Below are 18725 nucleotides of genomic sequence, written 5' to 3'. Positions count from 1 at the left end.
TCAATTAACTAGAAAAATGAACCAGATCACTCCAAAGCCCAAATTATTTGAATTAATTAATACCCTATATAGCAGAGTTGACCTATAGATATGGTCTGGATACTTTCAAACCAGTGCTGCATTCAACAGACCAAAATAATTCTAAACTTGGGAAGCCACCGTCACAACAAATTAACTAGGTCCTGAAACGGTATTGATAGAATGGTGAGAAGAAAGAACCAAGAATAAATCAGAAAATACTGAAAAGAAAACTGGAAAGAGGGAAATAATGAACTAGAAGGAAACAGTATCAAAAGGTAAATCTTAAAATATTTTTTTAAGGGCGCCTGGGTGGCTCAGTTGGTTAAACGACTGCCTTCGGCTCAGGTCGTGATCCTGGAGTCCCGGGATCGAGTCCCGCATCGGGCTCCTTGCTCAGCAGGGGGTCTGCTTCTCCCTCTGACCCTCCCCCTCTCATGCTCTCTCTATCTCATTCTCTCTCTCAAATAAATAAATAAAATCTTAAAATATATATATATTTTTTTAAGATAAGAAAACACTGAGTACCAGGAAGGTAAATTTAAGAACTAAAAAAGGAATTTCCCAAATTCAATCTGTTGGTCAAAGGCGGGGGGGGGGGGGGGGGTACACACTACAGGGGAAAAAAAACAAAACTTGGAAACCAGCTCATTCTGATCTATAACACATAAGCAACAAAAGGTTGGATCATTATTCCTCACCATGTATTGTTTACAAATGCTGGTAAAAACACCCACTGCAATGGTCAAAGACCTTCAAGTAAAATACATGTATAAGGAAGTGGCATTAAAGCACTAAAGTGCAATTCGTAACTCCAAAAAACTATGCCAACAAAAAGACAGCACTATGAATGGTCTTGATCTAAGCTGTGTTCTGTAGTAGTCTGGAACAACCTAAGTTTTGTAACTTTGGGGGCCAAAGTTGTCTCTGAGCTGCCTCCCAAGTCGGCAGGGAAAAACTACCTCTATATACCAAACTCACTAATCATTTATTAAGTCTGTTCCTAATTTGGATTTTAAGTACAATGATAAGTGCACTTGATTTGTCCTGTATTTTAAATAAAAGCTGACTTACTCGAATTTTCTAGTTTCACTTTGTTCCCTCACAATCACATCGAACTGATCTTAAGTTGCAGTCAACAGAATTTCTCTCTTCGTAATCCACCGCTCTATTTTGAAACACTTAAATTCTACACACAGGGTGAAACACAATCCAAGAAATTACCCAACGTCAAACAATCGGTCGAAAAATCTTCTGACAACTGTTGGAAGACTTTCAGAAAAAGCCTAACACCCAAATCACATGTCTGAATATCTGATACATATGGAAAAGCACTGCGAACTTTTTCTACTACGTATACAGTTCGTGATCGCAGAGAGGAAACTGCAGCGGCTACCCGGAGCGAGAGAACCGGTAAGGTAACAGGCTGCAAGGGCGTCGCTGATTTCTCGGCTACAGTGACAGAGGCGGGAGACACACCCCTAGCGTCGGTTTGAAACACTACAGCAATGAATTCTACCTAGGGATTAACGCGAGGGTTAAGGAAAGACAAATTTAAATCGCCATGATTCAAAAACAACCACGAGAGAGAGACTTACGAAGGTAACAAAGAAAACGAAAAACCCTTGACAGTAAAGAAGCACTGAAAACATATCCCCCTTTATCAAAGACCGACTTAGACTACGTTTTCAGGAACATATACCTTGGACCTTTCCGGTTCGCCAGTGCAGAGAGAAAAGCAGCAGCGAAAGGAACCCCATAAGGCTGCAAACAGCAGCAAAACACTAACAGGAGAGGGGAGAAGTGGCAGGATTCCTGCGAAAGCTCGCTGATTGAAAACGGAGTGGGAGAAAGAACAGGTCTGGAGAGAAAGTGGGTCTTATATAAAAAGCCATTTACCACGTATTAGTTCCCCCAGGATTCTGGAATATACCCGAACTTGAAGGAGTGAGTCTGGGGGTGAAAGGGGGCTCCACGTGGAGGAGGATCCGGAAAAAAGTAATGCAGGGCGACGAGTGGCCAGGACCAGGCCGATGGCCGGGGAGAAGGGGGTCGAGGCCCGGGCGGACTCCCGGGGGCGCGGGGGGGAGGGGGCGGAGGGGCGCCCCGCGGAGGCCCGGGGGCGGGCGCGGGGGCCCCGCGGTCCTGTCAAGCAGACGGCCCACCGCCTCCGCCGGCCGCCAACACACCCGGGCCACTGAGCGCTCTCTCGGACCCGCCGCGGCCCCAGTGGGGCCGGGTCTCTCGAATTTTCCACTGGGGGAAGCTGGCCGGAGGCATCGGGGCTCGCCCCCGCCCCCGGCCCTGGAACCGGCGGGCGGAGGAGGGATGGTGCATCAGGGAAGCGAAGGTCTCACCATTTTGCTCGGCGATCGGCGGCTCGCGCGGGAGGAGGAGAGTGTCGGCGCTCAGAAGAGCTCCCGCAGGAAGCGGCGGCGGCGGCGGCCCAGCTGTGCTGGGCTGAGGCGGCTGCGGCCCTCGGGACGCCCGCGGGGGAGGGGGTGCAGGCTGGGGGAGGGGAGGCGGTGCCTCGGGGCCCGCGCCGGCCGGGTGACTGGGCACACGGGAGCGGGCAGGGAAGAAGAGAAATTAAGGTCGAGATTCGGAGACAGAGAGAGCGGGAGGAGAGACGGCGAGAAAGGGGAGAGACAGAGAAGCAGAGAGAAAGGGGGGGGAGAGGGGGCCAGGCGGCTCGGGGGCTGCAGCCTAGCGCTCGCGCCGGAGCCGTGACGGACTCACTGCAGTGGCTCGCGCTGACCCGCAACCTCAAGGCACGAAAAAGGGGGAGGGCGGGAGAGGGAGGGGAAAGCGCCGCGCAGCGAGGCGGAGGGCGGGGGCGCGCGCGGGGCCGGCGGGGGGGGCGGGGCTTCCGCGAGAGGCGCACATCCGGGAACCCGCGCGCCGGCTCCGCGGTGGCCGCCGGGGTGCTCTGGCGAGCTCTGGTTGGGGATCGCGGAGCGCGCGACCACGTTCCCTCCACCGGGGGCCGCCCTTTGCGTGCGGTGTGGGGGGAGGACAGGGACGGGGGCGCGGACGTCGGTGACGTAGCGTGGCGGAGCCCTTCCTGTCATGTGGCTGGAGGCGGGCAGGTGGGGGGAAGGCTGGGTCGGGAGGAGGAGGAGGAAGTGCGAGGGTGCTGTGAGAGGGAGGAAATGTGAGGGGTGTCCGAGCTCCGGGGGAAGGCGTACTTGGTTCCAGGAGTAGGAACCTCGTGGGGGAGGAGCAGCAGATGAGCGGCCTTAAAGTGTCAGAGCCACCCAGGCACTGCACCAAAAAACAAAAACAAAAAAAGAGGAAAATCCAAGCCCTGGAGCTAGAAGGGAATCCGTTTACTCAGGAGGATTGGTATCTTTGCATCAGTGTACCGACTTGGACCCACTACAAAATTGCTCGGCGCATCTAGACTGTTGTCACCCCGGTGCAGCACCCGCAGGCCCACACCCCAGTATGAGCTGGCAGGGTCAGGAGCCAGGTTGGAAAGACAGGGAAGAAGAGCCAAAGCTGGCTACAGCTCGAGGCTGGGAGCCACAAAACAGCTGAGTGGAAGAGCTGCTTCCCACTCCCGCAAAGACTTGCTCACCCAGTTCTGTATTTTCCTTAAACCCTCCAAGCTGCCGTTTGACGGGGTGCCCAGTGTTTGTTTTTGAAACACATTCGAAGATGGATTGCCCACTTATCCCTTTAGTAGGGCTATATCTACTTTGGTGGCAATTACCATTCCCAGAAAATTCAGACTGTAATGCGAAATGGAAGAGCATAAGGAGGAAAGTTACTGGGGGCGGCGAGCCGATGGGAAAGGTGTGATAAGGATAGGGAAGAAAACATTTTGCAATTATTTTAACCATTTATTCCCTTTCAAATTCTTGATAATCTTGAGGTTTATGTGTATGAAAGAGAGGGAGATAATGTTTTCTAGTGGTCAGAAACTCCTTATTGTCAAATCGAATAGTTTTATAAAAAGCCGTAGTGTTTTTAAAGGCAGTCTGTTGACGCTTCTCACATAAGAGTGTTACTCTTTGTGGTAATTATTTTTCCATGATAAGCGCGCATCTTTTCTAAGAGGCTCAGTGGCATGCCTTAGGTCTCTCTGTTTCTCCCCCCCTCTCTCTTTTTCTAAGAACTACTTTCTGTGTCCAGATGAATAAAGAAAAGTAACTAAAACATAAAATTGTCTCATACAGTGAATACATCAAGCAAAGGCCAAGAAGTAACACTGCTTCTTATACTAAGTTTCTTATATATGTTTCTATTTATATACTAATATGTTACGTTCTAAAACAGGGAAAAGTCCCTAAGCTAAAATGTGTGTCATTTTATGTTTTTTAGGTATATTATTTTAATTAGTTTATCATAAAATTAAGATGTGCTCATGTTGTTAAAAGTAATATATAAAAAAATTCCTCCCCCTTAACTCCACTTCTTAGAGGTAATCACTGTAACTGCATTCGTGTGTGTGTCCCTAGGACAGACTCAATGAAAATCAAATTATCATTCTGACTGAGGATTAAATACCAAGAAAGAATTTGATTTACATGGGATGCAGGAGATTTAGAGTAACCCATAATTTTGTGAAGATTTGAGCCAATTTAGACTACCATCATTCAACAAGTGTGTACTGTGAACCTAAATCAGAAATTCAAAAGCTAGGCACTGGGAAAGATTGGTTAGCCTCTGTTACTGACCAAAGCAAGAGACACAAGGGCCAAGTCTACTTGGTCCTTCTCATCTACAAATCTCCCAGATACACCATTTACATTCTCTCAGCCTTGTGTATACTGCATAAAATACAGGCATGTAGAAGGTTGCATCTCTGACACTGAAACTAATTAGTCTATTTTGAATCTATTGAGAGAGGCAAACCTAAAATGCACCTTTAATACACAGGGTTTTTGCCCTAAGGTTCAAAATGATTAAAACTTAATGATTCCATTAAGTTTTTGTGTAAAGCTTAGTATGGGAGGGGGCAAGTACCAAATAGTCCTGCAGCAAGTATGCATGTTTTTAGATAACTAGGTAAGTGAAAGACAAAGGACATAGCTAACAAATGGATCTTTTTCCTGGAAAACTTAGCAACCAAAAGATGACTGTTGGGGAGTTTTATGTCAGGTAAGTTGGAGGAAGACACACTTAAGACATCCCAGTTACAAGAATAGTAACAGCTATGCATGAGGTAATAAGTACTAATGGCAGAGGAAAAGAAGGGGTAAATATGAAAGACATGAAGCAAAAATGCACTGACAATGCAACTTAGTAGATGTAGGGAACAAGGATAGGAAGAAATAAAAGATGACCAATTTGGGGCGCCTGGGTGGCTGGCTCAGTTGGTTAGGCCACTGCCTTCAGCTCAGGTCATGATCCTGGACTCCCAGAATCAAGTCACGCGTTGGGCTCCCAGCTCAGCAGGGAGTCTGCTTCTCTCTCTGACCTTCTCCCCTCTCATGCTCTCTCTTAAATAAATAAATAAAATCTTAAAAAAAAAAAAAAGATTACCAATTTTAGTTGGGATGACAGAAAATAAGGATGGCATTAAAAGAAACAAATCAGGAAAAGTTTGGATGCTGAGTGGAGAAAGATGAGTTTGGATTTAAGAATGCTGAGCTGCTGATGAGAGATCCCAGTGGAAGCATTCAAGTAGGAGCTGGAAGTGCAGGTTAGGAGGGAGTAGAGAAGGGAATCGACTTCAAAACAGGTTGAAAGCAAAATCTTCAAGTTTTCTCTTATTTAGAGATAAAAAAAAAAGATGCAAAGATAGTAATTAAGCTGCTAAGCAGAAAGCAAATTAAAGAGAAAGAAAGTTTTAAGAAAGAGTAATGTTTATAGTCCTATTCGACCACAGACAGCCTCAGGCTTCAGTGTTTCCACAATTATCTTTAAGAAGTTAGAAATGTCACAGGAAATCCTATGTGTAGACTCTCCAGATCATTGTGATATCCAGAAATCTGCCTTATTCTTAAAGGACTGGTCACTGTCATTTATTCATATATAAGATTTAAGGGTGGTAGAAGAAACAAATTACCACTCCTGTAGTTGTTTCAGATAATTCCAGTGCAGTATTACCCCAAAGTGTCCACACTTTTATTCATGATTATACTGACTAATGTCAACTAGAAACCATGTTTAATTTTATACTCTTACACATAGGAAGAAAATGCCAATTAAAAAGGAGAGTTGATTAAAATGACTTGAAAGTAATGTCTGTTCCTTTGTAGTTCCTTTGTTTTTTGTTAATGCAGATTTAAAGAAAATGTCTACCTCTCCTCCTAGCTAAAACACGTATGTCCCAGTTCAAGAATCCCAGACTTAAGAATATTTTGTACCTTTTTGCCACCTAGTTTCACACCACAAAAGCCTCTTTCAGTGGACATGAGGTTGCATGGGGAATCGATTGCCTTCCTTCCCAGAATCCTCTTTTGTACCAAGGGAAGAGCAGGGATGCCAGCTCACCCCTTACCCAAGGGTGTGGTTGAGGAAAGGTTCCTCAGCACCTGAGATGGCAGGGAAGTGGTTCCTTCCCTTCTTGCTAAGCAGTAGAGGTTTGAGCCAAGGATTCTAAATTCCATCTTGGAAACTCATTTCTCCATAGAAACCATTTTACAAAGAGTTTTATAAACAATGACCTTTCTGCAAAAGCCTATTTAAATTATAATGTAGCTGAAGCTCTGTATTTGCTATTAAAAACATAATGGTAGAAAAACAATGCTCTTAAAAAGATATAGCCTTATGAATTAATGAGTTTGGGGAAAATGTATACCAATTACTGGATGGAATTTTTAAATTTTTAAGCATAAGTATTTTAAATTATGGATATTGTGTGCAACTTTTCTAATTCTCCTAAGAATTAATAACATTGAATTTGTTCAAAATAAAATCCTCAGTCATTTAGTTTTCAGATGAAACACAAATCAGAAATATTTTTAAATTTGGACAAGTTTCCCAAAATTATGTGATTAATTGGTTGTATAAGTTATTTTTATATTATATACTGGGCCAAAAAGAAAAGGAGGAAAAAGTCTTCGTGAAATGTATTCCTAAAGCTCTTGAATCCACATCTAAATCTGTGTGTTGGAGGAATATTCCACAGTGCTTTTAGAGGCAGTCTGTTAACACTCTTTACATAATGAGCAATTCTTTTTCTGTGCTGATAATTGTTCCATATGATACGTACATTACAATTGGGTAGTTATCTGCATAAAGATGAATGTTGAAACACGAGGTAAAGGACAGAAATCAGAGAGCACAGAAGCAATAGAGCAGGACCAAATGCAGAACCAAAGGTAGCATCTGCTTTTAAGTGATGCAAGGAGAAAGTGAAAGAAAAGATGATGGACTCGGCTCTGGGGGCTCTGGGCGGGAGACCCAGCAAGAATGCCCAGGAAGCTGAAGAAGAGGAGTTCAAGATGAAAAGGATGGTCCACCAGCATGTCAAAGAGGACCAAGACAGATGGGAAAGTTCAGGCAGTTGGTATACACCTGGACATTTCCATTGAGATGTCCTAGATAATGTCTTGAAATAGTTTTTCTGAATTAGAACTCTCATTTGTTTCTTTGGTGTCTTGCTCTTAAAAGTGAGTACCAAGAAAAAGCTGTGTATTTCAATTTCGATAGTATTTCCACTTTACACATTTACTAAGAGTATTTACCGTGTAGCATTAATCTGAAAAGTATTTACCTAAGCATAACAAAAAATAGGATTTAAATAGAAAATGGACATATTGGGGTGCCTGGGTGGCTCAGTTGGTTAAGCATCTGCCTTTGGCTCAAGTCATGATCTCAGGGTCCTGGGATCAAGCCCTGCAGGGTCCTGGGATCAGGCTTCTCCCTCCCCCTCTTCCTCTCCCTGCCGCTCCCCCTGCTTGTGCTCAATCTCTCTCTCTCTCTCTCTCTCTGTCAAATGAATAAATAAAATCTTTTTTAAAAAATAAATGAAATGGACATATTATGACACTAGAGAAGATCTGTTTTTCATACTTGTTAACACATTTATATACTTACACACTCCCAAATACCTACATGTGCTCCACACATGAGATAGCGTGTAAGTCCAGAGTGAGACCCTAGTTCTAATCCCACCTCTGGCTCCAGTCCGTTTCTGTGTAAATTTTGGATAGTCCGTTTAAGTCTAAGTCTGCACTGTCGAATATGGTGGCCACTAGCCTGTTGTGGCTATTCAAATTTAAATTATTTAAAACTGAATAAAATTTGAATTCAGTTCTTCTGTCTTATTTTTTTTTAAAGATTTTATTTACTTATTTGTCAGAGAGAGAGAGAGAGCATAAACAAGGGGAGCAGCAGGCAGAGGGAGAAGCAGGCTCCCTGCTGAGCAAGGAGCCGGATGCAGGACTCCATCCCAGGACCTGGGATCATGACCTGAGCCAAATGCAAACGCTTAAATGGCTGAGCCACCCAGGTGTCCCCAGTTCTTCTGTCCTATTAGCTACATTTCAAATGCTTGATAACTGCCTACCTAGTGGCTACCATATTGGACATCACAAAAAGTTCTTTTGGACAGCACTCATCTAAGTCCTTTACCTGAAATTATTCATCACTGACCACAAATACAATATTTGTTTATTATGAGGGTAAGAAAAATTTAAATATAACAAACTAATTGAAACTATATTATGTGCCCTTAACATTTGACATATAATTGACACTAAAAATAAACCAGAAAAGTATATTTGAACAAATAAAAATGTGCTGATGTCAGAAAAAAAATTGTGTATGCGTGTATGTTAAAGAGACTGAAAAATGAAAAATTCAAAGTACTGTCAATACTTTTACTGACAAAAACGTATATATTCTTTTTTTTTTTAAGATTTTTATTTATTTATTTGACAGAGAGACACAGCGAGAGAGGGAACACAAGCAGGGGCAGTGGGAGAGGGAGAAGCAGGCTTCCCGCGGAGCAGGGAGCCCGATGCGGGGCTCGATTCCAGGACCCCGGGACCATGACCTAAGCCGAAGGCAGACGCTTAATGACTGAGCCACCCAGGCGCCCCCAAAATGTATATATTCTATATTAAAATGTTTAATCTAGTTTTTTCAGCATCAAGCAATATATTACAACAAAAATTTTTAATTTATAAAAATATTATTAGCAACTACATAGAATTAATAATTTATTTAGTTTTCATTAATGATTTTTTCTTACTATAATTCAAATTCCATATTTTATCCAAGCCATTAATATAAATTTCAAGTACCAATAAGTACACTGTAGAGAAATTCTAAGATGCAAAGAGAATGTAGTAGGGGATAAAGTATTAATCCTGCCATCTTACAAAGATTCTTAAGAGATCTTTAATAAATAAAGGATCAAGATTTCAGTTTTATAGTCCATCTAAAAATAACATCCTTACTGCTGATCAGCACCTTCAGTATGCAACATATTGAATCTAGTTCTTTCAATTGTCAGGGTTTTTCTCAGGGAATTTCCATGGTAGACTGTGACTTCCAAAGGAAAGGAAATGAATAAACTGGCAAAGAAAATTGGTTTGGCATACAATAGCCATTCATTAATTTAACTCATCTGATATTTGAAAAGATATACACTCAGAATCCAGCTAACCCCTAGAAAAGGAAACAATGTTTTACAGATTATAACCTACAGGTACTAGGGATTATTTGCCTTTAGATGACAGACCTCAGAGGTCCCCACTGACTTCTCTTGTAAGTGAGGAGGCAGTGTAATGCCATCACATTGCCATTATACTGGGTTAAACCATAACTAGGGCATAACTTAGAATGGCATTTTCTAGATGGGGCTGTGGAGAGAGTGGAGAACACTGAGGCTAAATATTAGGCATTAGTAACTGGTCCTTTACATCCATTGTTTCCATTAGAGGGAACTACTCTGAACGTTCCACGTTTGAACAAGCCTTTTCTCTCTTTTGCCTGGCTCTGAGCACTGGGTAAGTTTTAGTGACATAAATGGAATAGCTTAATTCTAAGGGGGCTCTTGGGGGAAAACCACTGGATCATTAATGTGGTTATTATAGAAAATGTTTAAATACAGAAAAGTACAAAGAAAGGAAAATCATCTGTAAATCATACCACCAAGAGATAATCATTGCTATATTTGGATGTATATCTAATCTTTTTTATGTATATATACAGAAAAATTTTTTATATATATCTATATATATTATTTACATAATTGGGACCTACTGTTTTAGAACATACTTTTTCACTTAATATTTGATAATGTTTCCCACATCTGTAAATATTCTTCAAGAATATGATTTTTAGTTTTTACATATTCAATAATATTAATGTATCCCATAATTTATTTAACAAATGTCCTATGACTTAATTTTGAATTTAGTTGTTTTCAGTTTTTTCCTATTATAGACAGTAGCATATTAAACATCTTTGCAAATCTTTGTGCAAATCTCTGATTTTTTTTTTAAAGATTTTATTTATTTGACAGAGAGAGACACAGCCAGAGAGGGAACACAAGCAAGGGGAGTGGGAGAGGGAGAGTGAGAAGCAGGCTTCGGCAGAGCAGGGAGCCCAACGCGGGGCTGGATCCCAGAACCCTGGGATCATGACCCGAGCTGAAGGCAGACGCTTAACGACTGAGCCACCCAGGCGCCCCAAATCTCTGATTTTTTTTAAAGATACATTCATTGTAGTGAAATTATAGAACCAAAGAATATAAAAATGTCCAAGATTTTTTAAATATACATATATATAGTCAGATTACTCTCAAGAAAGTTTGTACCATTGTAGACTTCCACCAGCATTGCACATTTCCCAACAACTGTACAAACTATGTATTGACATTTCTTTTCATTTATTTATTTATTTTTAAAGATTTTATTTATTTGTCAGAGAGAGAGAGAGGACACAAGCAGGGGGAACGGCAGGCAGAGGAGAAGCAGGCTCCCTGCCGAGCAGGGAGCCCAACTTGGGACTTGATCCCAGGAACCCAGGATCACGACCCTAGCCAAAGGCAGATGCCTAACTGACTGAGCCACCCAGGGGCCCCAACATTTCTTTTAAATGTAGGTTTTTAAAAAAATTGGCACCTCTGGCACCTGGGTGGCTCAGTTGGTTAAGCAACTGCCTTCGGCTCAGGTCATGATCCCGGAGTCCCAGGATCGAGTCCCACATCGGGCTCCCTGCTCGGTGGGGAGTCTGCTTCTCCCTCTAACCCTACCCCCTCTTGTGTGCTCTCTCTCAAATAAATAAATAAAATCTTTAAAAAAAAAAATTGGCACCTCATTGTAATTTGCATTTTTTGGTTTACTGGTAATATTGAACATTTTTCTTAAGTTTTGACCTTTCAACTCAAATAATAAGAATATATCCCCATAACTTACCTGTTCATTGCCCACTTTTGAGGAGAGGATTTATCATTTTTAGTGATTTATAACAACTCTTTGTATATGAAGGATATGATCCCCTTATCATGTGTTAATGATGATACCCCCAAGCTTGTAGTTTGACTTTTGATTCCATTTATATTTTCAAAGTTTATTTTCCTGTTCTGTATATGGAAGAAAATATAAAGATGTCAACAAAAGAGTTCATATCCTTACTATATAAATATTCTTCTAGGTAATTATGAACTATTTTTTCATATTGTTAATCTATTTCTTCTATGCTGAACATTGAGTATGTGTATGTGTGTATATATATATATATAGAGAGAGAGAGTGTGTATGTGTGTATATATATATATATTCAGTGATTAGATTTGAAGGTAAAATATCTAGGAAATTACCACCCACTTTTTCCATACAAAGTATGAGTTCATTAAACCTGTCTTGACAGTGGCTACTTACTCTCCTTTCTATTGAATAGCTAATCCAATTCATTCAAAACTTCATTTGACTTGAAAAATAAGCAAAACTGGGGTGCCTGGGTTGCTCAGTTGGTTGAGAATCCAACTCTTGGTTTCTGCTCAGGTCATGATCTTGGAGTCCTGAGGTCAGTGAGATCAAGCCCCTTGTTGGGCTCTGTACTCAGCAGAGAGTCTGCTTCCCCTCTCCCTCTCCCTCTGCTCCCCCCCCCATGCACCCTCTCCAAAATAAATAAACAAATCTTAAAAAAAAAAAAAAACTGATCTGTCAGTCATATTCTTTTTTTTTTTTTTTAAAGATTTTATTTATTTGACAGAGAGAGATACAGCGAGAGAGGAAACACAAGCAGGGGGAGTGGGAGAGGGAGAAGCAGGCTTCCCGCGGAGCAGGGAGCCCGACGCGGGGCTCGATCCCAGGACCCCGGGATCATGACCTGAGCTGAAGGCAGACGCTTAACAACTGAGCCACCCAGGCGCCCCTGTCAGTCATATTCTTTAATGAAGAGGCAAGTAATGTATGCAAATCCTGCATCAAGACCATATAATGAACTACATATACAACTAACACTCTTCAGAGCTGAAGATATTATTTTCTGAAAATGTCATATGATCTAGGATCTACTCCTAGATTATTGTATTATTTTGTTAAAATTTTTATTTTGTTATAATTTTGTCTTATATTGTTATAATTTTGTTTATATTATTTTGTTATAATTTTGTACCAATTGCACACATAGCCCATATAATGTAGATAGTTACAAAATGTCCTATGTGATAACATTGCTTTTCAATTTTTCTCCATCGAAATACCTACACTATTCACAAAATTTCACAAAATTTTATATCATATCATTCTTTCTCTCCATGGTATCCTAATTGATAGAAAATTAAACTAGCCTATTATTTGTACATAAAAGTAACTACAGCATAGTTCTTCTACATCTATATTTTATGAGTATATTAAAATAACTTGCTTTGGGCGCCTGGGTGGCTCAGTTGGTTGAGCAACTGCCTTTGGCTCAGGTCATGATCCTGGAGTCCCGGGATCGAGTCCCGCATCGGGCTCCCTGCTCAGCGAGGAGCCTGCTTCTCCCTCTGACCCTCCCCCCCCATGAACTCTCTCTCATTCTCGCTCTCTCAAATAAATAAATAAATCTTAAAAAAAAAAAAAGAAAAGAATAAAATAACTTGCTTCAACAAAAATAACATCATAGCTATTTTGGATAGTTAATCCTCATTCTGTTTTTTTGCTGGAATGAGTTCTTTCTTGTGCGATATTCTAAATTAGAAATATCTTTTTTAAAAATTGACTAGTTATATCAGTTTTCCTTGTAATGATTAAAATTATTATAGAAAATTTGTTTTTTTCAGGGCGATCTTGTTGGAATCAAATTTAAAATACTCACTAGCATATTCTCTATAATGCTATTCTTCCAGGAAATATAAGAGTAACCAAAAAGTCATATTTTGAAGAAAAATAATTATGGAAATAAATATATACAGTACAATGTTGTAAATTGTGAATATTCAGTAAATGAGCCATGACTGCATATTCAAGACTGCATCACTAAAATTAATCAGTATGCTTTTTAAAATAATTTGCTCTTCTGAGAAGAGTTTATAAACATGTAGGAGATATGCAAAATTTATAATATTGTAAATAGAACTCGTTAGTTCTGCGTAATTGGCAAATTGCACTAGTGCTAAAATTCTCAAGGCCACAGCTGGAAATTGCAATGTAGACATATTTTATGCATTTCATTAGAATGAGGAAGGTGATTGCATCTCTAAGAAAATATTTTACTTATAAATTGTATGTTTTTGACTAAGGATGAAATGTTTGGTAAATGTCCTCAGTGAATTCTACCTATTCTCTCATTTAAAACTGGTTTTTGGAGGCCCAAAACAAAGGTATCCTGGTGCTCAAAGGGTGTGGGTTTAAGAGTAAGGACTTCAGAGTAAGGGGTTGAGATCGTGAGAAGAGTCTCAGAAGATTCAATTCAATGAGTAGTTGAGATCTGCATGTTCTTGGGACAGAGTAAACAGGCTTTGGAAGGCGGGGGCTGCAGGATGTTTAGGTAGTGGTGTGTGGAAGATTGAGGCACTATAAACACTGAGTTTAAGAACTTTGAACCCTAGTAGAGCCATCCAGGACCAGCACTGGTGGAGAAGAATTGAGGAATCTGAGCTTGGTTCGTTAGCAGGTCATAAAGAATCATTGGTACGGAAAAAAAAAAAAAAAGAATCATAGGTATGGCTGAAAAAGCATGGGAGTGAGTATGAGTAGCTATAAAGACATAATTTTAAGCACTTTGAAACCTGTACCATATTTTTAATTCTTCTCAGTTGACTGAAAATCATTTTGTGGGTCTAAGAAGAAAGGACATTAAGTCCTGGGCCTGGAAGTAGAACTCAGGTCTGTGTGACTCCAAAGCTTGAGCTTTTCCCCACTATGTTATACTGCTATTTGGTGCATAACTGTGGTGTGTGGGTGTGTGTGCATTATCCCTTATATTTTTAATTTTCTTTTTAAAATAAAAATAAGATGTTGAGGGTGCCTGGGTGGCTCAGTGGGTTAAGTGGCTGCCTTCAGCTCAGGTCATGATCCCAGGGTCCTGGGATAAAGCCCCCAGTCGGGCTCCCTGCTCAGCGGGGAGTCTGCTTCTCCCTCTAGCCTTCCCCCTCGTGATCTCTCTTTCTCTCAAATACATAAATAAAAAATCTAAAAAAAAAAAAGGATGTTAACCCTATTTTGTAACTGTTTCCCTCACCAACTATTGTATTCATGTAACACTTTAGGCTTTGGAGAGCTCTGGTAACAATGGTTCCAGGTACATAACCTTAAGCCTGAGAATCATATTTAAATCAAAACCAATTCCCTCCATAAAGAACAGTCCCAGAAGACCATACTAAATCTACCAATGACTCATGCCATTCATCTGTCAGACAGCAAGTCCAGAAGTAGTGATGAGAAAAAAGACAATGGTCCAATATTTCTGACTTTGTAAAAACAGTCAAATCATGGAGACATCCATGACAACAGACTCACCAACTTTTTCTCACTTGGAATGTTTTGGGCTGGTGTGTAGAAATAGCAGGAATATAATCTTCTCCACTGTTTCCTCAATTAGTGTTTCTACTCATTAGATAATAATCAGTAACAGTAAACTTTTAAAACACTACAACTTTGTTTATACAGTAAATAAATGTGTTTCCAAGATACACAGGAAGCAGATATGTGAAGTAAGAAAGTTAATTTTTAAACCACCTTATAAAAATACCAGTTATGTTCCACTGTGGAGAAACATATAGTCCTCCAAATAAGGTTTTCTTCTTCTTTTTTTTTTTTTAGATTTTATTTATTTATTTGAGAGAGAAAGAGAGAGCGCAGGGGAGGGGGAGGGAAAGGTGTAGAAGCAGAGTCCCTGCTGAGCAAGCGTGGTGGGGGACACAATCCCAGGATCTAGAGATCATGACTTGAGCAGACACTCAACTGACTGAGCCACCCAGGTGCCCCAATATTTTATTATTCTATTTCATAGTTGAAGTTTGTGATTATATAAAGTCAGGTAGTTGGTTTTACTAACACGGAGGCTGGCAAATCACATCCAGGTTCTTAAGTTTTGTCCAGTGTTTTGCTCTGTATTTTCTCAGTCCTTTAACGGGAGCAAACTAGTCTTTCTGTTTAATTCCTCTACTATGTGAACAGAGCAATCACAACAAATTTTGGGGTCCCTGTCCATTAGTAGGGTATAAATATTGCTAATATGAACTTGAATTAAAAATGGCTTTTTAGGGCGCCTGGGTGGCTCAGTTGGTTAAGCGACTGCTTTCGGCTCAGGTCATGATCCTGGAGTCCCTGGATCGAGTCCTGCATCAGGCTCCCTGCTCTGCAGGGAGTCTGCTTCTCCCTCTGACCCTCCCCCCTCTCATGTGCTCTCTCTCTCTCATTCTGTCTCAAATAAATAAATAAAATCTTAAAAAAAAAAAAGACTTTTTAAAAAAGAATAAAAATAGAAAATGTGCCTCTCAAGATCACAATCTTTGTCTGGGATGCATTTTCTCATCTCTAGCATAAGAGATTTAGAATAGATGAAGGCTAAGCACCATTCCTTTCAGCTCTACAGATCTATGCTTCTATTGTTTCTCACAGACCTTATGAAACTTGCCAGAGCAAAACCAGGCAAGCTGCAACGGCAGTCTCTGAGAGGAACACAGAGGCGCCTCTTCATTTCTTGGGTTCAGCAGCTAATTTGCTTCAGAATCTCATTTTAGTCTGCGGGCAATAGAGCTGGGGCCTGCCACTTTCAACCTGGATCACGTGGATCAAGATCAGAGAGAATAGGGCTTTCCCATTCAAAATATACATGTGAAAATAAATTTTAAAAATAAAGCTAGAGAGTCTCTCTCTGTCAAATAAATAAATAAAATCTTTTTTAAAAAAAAAATAAAGCTAGAGAATACACTAATGTAAAAAAGTTCCCAGGACAACATGTTTTTTAAAGGGAAGGGGCAAACATCATATAAAGAGATCATCAAATGGGCACCTGGGTGGCTCAGTCGGTTAAGCATCTGCCTTTGGCTCAGGTCATGATCCCAGGGTCCTGGGATTGAGTCCCACGTTGGGCTCCCTGCTCAGCTGGAAGCCTGCTTCTCCCTCTCCTTCTGCCCCTCTCCCGGCTCGTGCTCTCTCTCGCTCGCTCTCTCTCAAATAAATAAATAAAATCTTTAAAAAAAAGAGAGATCATCAAATATTCCTTCAACACAAATCACTTAACACTCCTGGGACCAAGACCAAATCACCAGACACTATTCAAAGATGTCTTTTACAATTTTAAAAGATCCTTATTTCTGCCCTGTGGCAGCTAATAAAATACTTTTAGGGGCTTTTTTTTAAAAGAAGGAAGTCCACAAGTAGGTTAGACGTTAGACGCTAATGTTCCAAGAGATTCTTTGGCATGGAAATAATTTACACTGCCCAGAATCATAGAAGAATAAGTGATAAGTGGAAAAGAAAATGGTTTTAAAAATATTTAGGAAAAAAGGTCTAAAATAGCAAGCACAAAAGAAGAATTACTTACATTTCATAATCATTGATGGTATTTAAAGGCTCTGTCATCTGTCCTTACTTAAGACCACATTTCTAGGGGGGCACCTGGGTGGCTCAGTCATTAAGCATCTGCCTTCAGCTCAGGTCATGATCCCAGGGTCCTGGGATCAAGCCCCGCATAGGGCTCCCTGCTCAGTGGGAAGCCTGCTTCTCCCTCCCCCACTTCCTCTGCTTGTGTTCCCTCTCTCGCTGTGTCTCTCTCTGTCAAATAAATAAATAAAATCTTTAAAAAAAAAACCACATTTCTATTTTTTAAAAACTCCAAACACCTAATTTATTCATATTTATTTTTCCTGCATTAAATTATTATGTCACAAAACTGTTTCCTGAAGATTCCACCAGCAACACAAAGTGCCAGTAAGTGCATGGTACAACACGCCATAGTATAAATTGTATTTAATGTACACTATCGAAAATAAATCAAATCCACCACGTAACGTCCCATCTGGAATCTAACTAACCTCTCTGTGGTGGAATTAGGTGTGTTTCGATTCCAGGTAATTGATTAGGTCTAATCATCTGAATAGAAAGCATCTAATTTGCCAGCAGTGAATATTATAACGGGGGCACACCAGGGAAAGGTAGCACTGGAATTAAAGCACAGACTGGAATGTTAATTCACCCACATTCTGCCTACTAGCCCGGTTCTCCTCCTGAACTCTCCCCCATGGATCTTTTGCATGCAGAGCTCTCTTTGAAGCTGTGAGAGTTTCATGCGTGGGAAATCAGAAGAATCAAAGCTGCTTTACACAAAAGCATATGGTTGGGAGTCCAGGGGATGCTGAAAAATACAGTATATTAGTCGTCTCCCTGTAGGGAGCTCATCTGAGTTATGAGACCCTCACATTTTGCATTCCTTCGCCTCGGGTGTTTAAATTGCTGGCCTCAATCCTATAGCACCAGGGTTTGTTTTCACATTTAGTTCCCTTGGATTTTTTTTTGTAACCTACTTTCACAATAAAGAGGGAGCAAAATAGGAAAAGAAGGCAGGGGTGGGGGAAAGAATAAATCATTATGCAGCTCTCAACCTCCACAGGGAAATAGCAGTACAAACCCACAGATCCAGAATTGTCAAGCAATGGGGCTGTTTGTTTACAAGTCACAGAATCAGTTATATAACTAGAAGTTAAGGAAATGAAGTGAGTGTTTGAAGGGGAGCAAAGACTGATACTTTTTGAATTAGTCAAAAGACTCCTCTCTGAAATAGATTCAGATAGACTTTCTGCCTACTTATTTTTAGTCACTTTATGAATTTAGTTTTTGAGTTTTATTGTACCAGAGGTACAGTGTTTCTATGTAGATAATGACCACTCATTTTTATCATTAATTGTAGATACCTAGAAATACTTTCTCACCATGGCAGTTGTTAAAGCATTTATAAGGGAAATTGGAATAGTTTTTTACCTGCTGATCTAAAATTCCTCTGTATGATTTAGTAGGAGAATGTGTTACATGACAATAGATCAGTCTAATCTCTCTCCACTCGTCACCCCATAACTTTTTAAAAATTCGTTGGTTGCTTTGTTTGTTTATTTATTTATTTATTTACTTGTTGCTTAAGTTCTGGGACCATATAATGTCTATAAAATGAAGACCTTTAAAAAATATTTCCATGTAGGGGTGCCTGGGTGGCTCAGTCGTTAGGCGTCTGCCTTCGGCTCAGGTCATGATCCCAGGGTCCTGGGATCGAGCCCCGCATTGGGCTCCCTGCTCGGCGGGAAGCCTGCTTCTCCCTCTCCCACTCCCCCTGCTTGTGTTCCCCTCTCTTGCTGGGTCTCTCTCTGTCAAATA

The 18725-nt window shown here is 40.8% G+C and overlaps 1 protein-coding gene across 1 annotated transcript in view; it reads right to left on the bottom strand.

The window, feature by feature from the left end:
- PPP3R1 (protein phosphatase 3 regulatory subunit B, alpha) overlaps positions 1-2485 on the bottom strand; it is a 72629-nt gene extending 70144 nt beyond the window's left edge. Inside the window, exon 1 of the mRNA XM_035001405.1 lies at positions 2376-2485. Within this exon, the coding sequence (XP_034857296.1) occupies positions 2376-2378 (3 nt within the window). The 5' untranslated portion in view covers positions 2379-2485. The remainder of the gene's footprint in view (positions 1-2375) is intronic.
- Between the last annotated feature and the right edge of the window lie 16240 nt (positions 2486-18725).

This window comes from Mirounga leonina, unplaced genomic scaffold (assembly GCF_011800145.1).
Source record: "Mirounga leonina isolate KUSES-001 unplaced genomic scaffold, KU_Mleo_1.0 Mir_125, whole genome shotgun sequence".
Lineage (NCBI taxonomy): Eukaryota > Metazoa > Chordata > Mammalia > Carnivora > Phocidae > Mirounga > Mirounga leonina.
The sequence above is the reverse complement of the archived record's forward strand: the minus strand, read 5'-3'. Positions and strand labels throughout refer to the sequence as shown.